At 39.3% G+C, this 6,076-nt stretch overlaps 1 protein-coding gene across 1 annotated transcript in view; it reads right to left on the bottom strand.

Moving 5' to 3' along the window:
- Window positions 1-778: 778 nt before the first annotated feature.
- Window positions 779-6,076, bottom strand: part of LOC108674352 (C-type mannose receptor 2) — a 5,719-nt gene continuing 421 nt past the window's right edge. Inside the window, exons 2-6 of the mRNA XM_018162296.1 lie at window positions 3,648-3,763; window positions 2,805-2,955; window positions 2,213-2,383; window positions 1,869-1,978; window positions 779-1,081 (exon numbers count right to left, since the gene is read on the bottom strand). Coding sequence (XP_018017785.1) covers window positions 944-1,081; window positions 1,869-1,978; window positions 2,213-2,383; window positions 2,805-2,955; window positions 3,648-3,763 — 686 coding nt within the window. The 3' untranslated portion in view covers window positions 779-943. The remainder of the gene's footprint in view (window positions 1,082-1,868; window positions 1,979-2,212; window positions 2,384-2,804; window positions 2,956-3,647; window positions 3,764-6,076) is intronic.

Below are 6,076 nucleotides of genomic sequence, written 5' to 3'. Positions count from 1 at the left end.
GATTTTTTTTATTTGCCGCCTCAAGGCAGCAGTTTAGTTTCTAGTTATGCGTATTTATGGCCCCTTAGCGAGTTATTGACTTGTCTTGCCAAAAGTTGATTTCAGTCAACACCAATGAGCCAAAAGTTGATGAGTTTTTATGGGGTTGGCTGAAATCACGAATAGGTACGAATTCTCTGCACGTAATATCTGGCTTATGGACGAAACTGGAAAGACGTTTTTTCTGATCAACTAAATATATTTTGTCAAGTCAAGAATACATTTTTTCATGTCAAGGACGAATTTTTTATCGCAAGGATATATTTTTCAAGTCAAGAACATATATTTTTATGTCAATGAAATATTTTTCTTCACGTCAGTGAAAGATTTTTTAGGCCAAGAGTATATTTTTTCGAGTTAAGGATATGATTTTTTGAGTTGTTAATAGATGAATGAACGTCATATTTTTTATCGCATTTTTCTTATTTTTAACTGTAAAGTGTTGTTTCAGTTTTAAACGAAAAATATGCAATTGTGGTAAAGGGACCAAGGGCCTTGCCCCAAGCCCATGGGCCCATTGCCCCAGGGGTGGGGCAGTGGGCCCATTTTGACACTTTTTACGAAATAGTGTTTCATTAAAAATTGAATAACTCTATAGTCTATAGGCGTCTAATTCACATCATGCATTCCTCATTAGCTGTACCTTTAAACAAAACAAAGAACCACCTTGTATCAATTAAAACTTCATCAAAAATTTAGTTTAAAAAAAGGGGGGGCCCGCTGCCCCATGTTACCCTAACCAACCAGCTTTAAAACTTTTTGAATCAGTTTGCTATGATACTTTCTTTAATAACCTATTTGCATTGAGTTTTTCAGAACCAATATGCCTTAAAACACCTATAATTCTTTTTCCCTTGATTTTGATTAGATATATAGTTTTCCTGATAAGGTATTTCTCTCTAGTCTAGAGAGGATCAGTTTCGCAGATCACGCGTCTGGAGTCGGAGCACAGCGTGTTGGAGAAGCGGTACATCCAGATGGAGCTCAGCTCCAGGCAGTTCTCCACGCCGGGGTTGTTGGGTTCTGGAGCGCCTACACCGCTCTGTTATAATAAAAACTGAGTATAGTAGGTATTATTTTTATGATAGCGTTGTTTCACGTGAACGATCGAATTATAAATTTCTTCGAAATTAAATCATTTTAGCTTTAGGGTATCGAAAAAATTAATATAGAAATGATAATACGTGTACAATCCAGTCTGACGAGGTTCATTTAATAGTCACATTTCATCTTCATCAGAGAAGTTTTAGCCGATTCATCTTATATTAACTGTGACATCAAGGGCTGCTCGATGGTGATAAATCAAACCTGTTGCGTGGCACAAAAGGGCACTATTTCGTAGGCTTGAAATGACTTATTGGCTGCACTCGGTAAGTCCTCGTGTTTTTAACTAACTGCCCCATCTTTTTTCTTCAATAGAGCTACCCCTACAAAATTCGGAGACCCCCTAGGCTTCTGGGGAATAGTCACTACACCCGGCGTAAAGTTGTTCTGGGTCTGCTTAGCCACCCAATTGAAATCAGTTTCTAGTCAGAATCTCTTAATATCCGACTATATTGTCGCGTGAAAGTATGAGAAGGGTTGGCCGAGCCGAGTCATACCGAGCTAGCAACCGGCGCAGAGTCCGCCCTTCGAACCCTGAGCCGAAGCGGACATGGAAAAGCCGATTTACGTGCTCCCCAAGTCCTAGGCGACACTAATGTCGGATCGCGAACGCCTCTAAATTTTGTTGGGGTAACTCGCCCAGCTAAATTTTTTCCCTTGTGAAATAACAGTTCAAAGATTATATTTTTTAATTTTTGCGTATTTTTACGAATAAGGTAACTCACATTTGCCCAATATGGCCGTCCCATGGCCATCGGCGAACCGTCAATCCAGAGCCATTGCCCCTCCTGGGCTAAATCCGATCCGCCGATCCAGAAACCATCGGGTACGTCCTCTTATGACGGATAAATAAAAAAAAGATTACAAAAATGAATAAATTATAACTTCTAAATAATATAAATGTCGCTGTTGTTCCGCTGTGACTCACTAGGTCTTAAATTATTCTCCTCTGTAAATATTTCGAGGTAAACTCCAGGCACAATGGTGCAAACTAACAGTTAAAATGTAACAAAAAATAAATAAAATAACTTACGACAAATCTTGGATATTATTCCTGGAATCTCCCTACCTAGCTCGACGAGGTACAAGTAAATCTGGCGGAACTGTTCGCAGTCGTCCAGAATGATCAAGTCTCCGCCAGCCAACGCGCAGCGAGAGCGCGCGTCCTCCCAGTGGTAGTAGAAGGTGAGTATGTGGATACACTGCGTGCCCACCAAAACATACTGGCTTGTGCATTCACCTGCAAACAAATTATCTTGCTGACACTGTATTTGAAATAAGAGTAAAGTTTCGTGGTTTAAATATACATTAGATATGATTCAGTTTCAGTCGCATAATGTACCAGAATAAATAAAATCTTGCGAGGCTTACATCATTCTAGTACCCATGGGTGTCCCGCCAATCGTCTTTGATCCTTGCGAATGCTTGTCCATTCGCAATCAAATCATCTGTGGTAGCTGTTAAGCACTGAGAAACATGACAGGGGCCTTGTCCAAAAATTTATGCAATTTTTACACTTGTGTTGATCATCCTGCTTTAGTCTGGCGATGTAAATAGGCGTATTAGTGCTGCGTTTGCTTTCCATTAGTGTTTCGTTTGCTCTGCCATTATTTGGACAATCACCGGTTTATTTTCTGAGTGTAAAGAAATAAGTATCCCACCATCTACAGGAGTCCTCGAGCACACAGAATGGAAGGTCCCCGCGGGGCTACAAGGACCGTCACGAAATAACCACCCAGAGTTGGGGTCGATGTAGGCACAGTTCTCCCCTGGTCCCCCCACGGGCTCCACGTCTGCCCCCAGTCCAGCATCCTACCGATAAATAATAATAATCAAGGATATACTTCATCAAATTTTTCTTTCGTCAATAATACTTAACAGCTATTTTCAACAGAGTACGCGTGCTGAATAAATTCTTAATCTCAACTACAATGATAAAAACCATTATTTTTGGTTGAAGTAATGGTGAGATTCAAAGAAAATAATTCAGAGGTAACAACGTGTGCTTTTACAATAAGAATTAGTTTAAGTTAGTAGAATAATAATTAAAATAAATCGTCGGTGCTATACATCACGACATGCCACTTTCATAATATAATCCCCATCTTATTATAAAACCGTCTTTTTTACAACATGATTATGACATCATTTACACACTTCGCTATCATAATCAAATGTTGCACCCGGTATACTAGTAAACAAAATTCTCCTTCATTTGAAAAGATAATAGATATATAGTATACCTTTTAAATGCCTGTATATATATAACTTTAAAATGCCTATAGTTACTGTAGTGGCCACGCCTTGTAATGCTCACTGAAGTTTATGTTTACTGCGCCGCACAACACCGATGTAGCACGTTTCATTCTCGGTTGACTTGGTATGTATCGTACTTAATCAAAGATTGCTACAGGCAAGTAGCCTCATCACCATAGCCTCAATAGGCTAAAATTTGTTTGGTGTCATTTATGATACACGGGGCACCTAAGGATTAAGTCACTCACGAATGCCCAGTACGGAGCGCCCATCTGCACAGCCGAGCCGTCGCTCCACTGCCAGACGTGCGTATCCGAAGAGTTGGTGGCGCCTAACCAGTAGCCGTCGTTGGCATGTGTTGTGGCTGATGGAATATAACGTCATATAATTAGCAGGGGACTGTACGTGAGTTAAACTCTTAAACAAGAAATTGTTGCAAAGCAATTTCATAAAATGTTTATAAATTTTGATGATATGGAGAAGCATATTGTATTATGTATGTATATTAATCATCTCGGAAGACTCGTATTAGTGATGAGATTTTACATACACAATACAAAAATTCACAATTTATTTTATACACGTTACCTTCTTCTTAAATTGAAAAAAATGTTGAGAGAATTTCATCTTAAAAATATTAGTATTTTACGCGCTGCATTTATATTTTCAATGTTTTGTGGTCCGCAATATGCTATACGATATGATACAATTCTTTTTGACGTCCGTATAAACATTCACATTATGTTTTTTTTTTAATCTCGACCCTCTTTAAAAAGATGACATTTTTATAGCAAATATATACGTTTATGTATAATATTCTCAAATGAAATAAGTAAATTACTACGCACTTGTCTGTTCTCTAATGTAACAAGATGCAAATATTCAATTGTTTAAATACGTCTTGCTCGAAATAAAACATTATTTTCCCGTAATCACGATGGGTATCATGACCAATCGAAATTCATGACCAACCGATAAGATCTTTGGGGTAATATCTAATCTCACGTGCACCAGCGTTTCTTCAATATCTTCTTGCATTAAGATTTTCCCTTTCAATTGGGGTCGCCTGCCGACGACCACCACTGCNGATGAGAATCACCCAGCATCCCTGTTCTTGGAGTCTGTACGAGACTCATTTTTAATCCAGAACATCACCAAGCCAACCCATTTTAGGGGTAAACAGACCCCAAATATTCTAGATCTTGTGTTTACTAGTGAAGAATCAATGATAGATGAGCTTCGCCACGAGGCTCCGTTGGGCAAAAGCCACCACCAATCATTGTTTTTCAATATTAAGTGTTGTGCAGAAAAGACGCTTCGGAAACGTGAACGTTTGAACTTTACGAAAGGCGACTATGATAAACTCTGTGAAGCGGTGAATGCGACGAATATTTCGGACTGAATTAAGGACATGAATTGGGCTGATTCACCGTCATTACCCAAAGAATATGGTCATTTCTCCTAAGATTACGCTTGAAGGAGTCAAAAAGTCCCAGTGGATGAACAGTACAGATAAAGCTCAGCTAAAGACCAAGGCCTATACTTTCAAAAAAAGTTAAGAGATCGTAAGTTCATCAGCCAATCATTGACGGCCTTTCAAGCAAAATCCACCAATCATAGACAAGAAAATAGAGCGTAAGTACTTACGTTCACTTAACTAGTTTTGAAAGTATGGCCCCAAGAAGGAAGCCTACAAGCGTAATTATTTACGAACTCGCAGCGATTCTGATTATGACCTGCATGCAATAACTCGAAATCAATTGCTAAAAAAGATCTGTCGCACTGCAGTGAAAAACTTCGAGAAAAAAAACTATTGCTAAAAACATAAAAAATAATCCGAAAGCCTTCTTCTTGTACGCTAGTTCGAAGTGTAAGTCAAAGAATGGTATATCTGATTTGAAAGTAGACCAACGAAAGATTTCCTCTGATGAGGGCAAGGCTAACGTTCTTAATCAGTTCTTTAAGGCTTGTAGTCAAAATGCAGCGAAGTCTGAGGGCGAGGTTTTGGCGACCATCGTGTAAAATCCTTGATCTGCCCAAAGCTCGGCCAGTCGCTACCCTCGAGCTTGTACTCTTTGTAATATGATATCCTAGCCAGACCCTTCTTCGCGGCAACTGGTCGCTTTCAGGTGGCCGAGGAATGGCCAACGGTCGGCTATAACTAATTGGACTGGGCCGACCACTGGCCCAGTATTATTCTTCGCCTCTCATTGAGTTCCCGGCATCATGCCGCCCGTCGTGAACTGACAGTCGAGTAATTTACTCTTTCCCCTCAAACTTTCCACAACGCCTCCATTTGAGCAGCTAGTATGCGGGATTTTCCCTCCGCGTAACAACAGACTCGATCATTACTATTTTTCGGTAAAAAATATCTACAACAAGGAGGCTGATCAAGGAATGCCGAGTATACCATTCAATGAGGAAAAAAAATTACAACCCGTTTACATCTCGAAAAAAGTAAAAAAGTCGCAGACATGATGAACAATAATTTTCAAAGTTTATTGAAATTTCCTCTCATTAAAACTTTTAATACAAAGTTTACATATTTTTTGTTACTGGTCGACGCTTATAAATAAATAGATGGGTAAGTATGGAAAAATCCATATCGCCATCTCATTTGCGAGTGGAGTAAAGTCTATCCTAATTAGTGAAGAAACGCATAGGGAAGAGCCGAGCC

The sequence above is a fragment of the Hyalella azteca genome, unplaced genomic scaffold (genome assembly GCF_000764305.2).
Source record: "Hyalella azteca isolate HAZT.00-mixed unplaced genomic scaffold, Hazt_2.0.2 contig13590, whole genome shotgun sequence".
Taxonomy (NCBI): Eukaryota; Metazoa; Arthropoda; class Malacostraca; order Amphipoda; family Hyalellidae; genus Hyalella; species Hyalella azteca.
The sequence above is the reverse complement of the archived record's forward strand: the minus strand, read 5'-3'. Positions and strand labels throughout refer to the sequence as shown.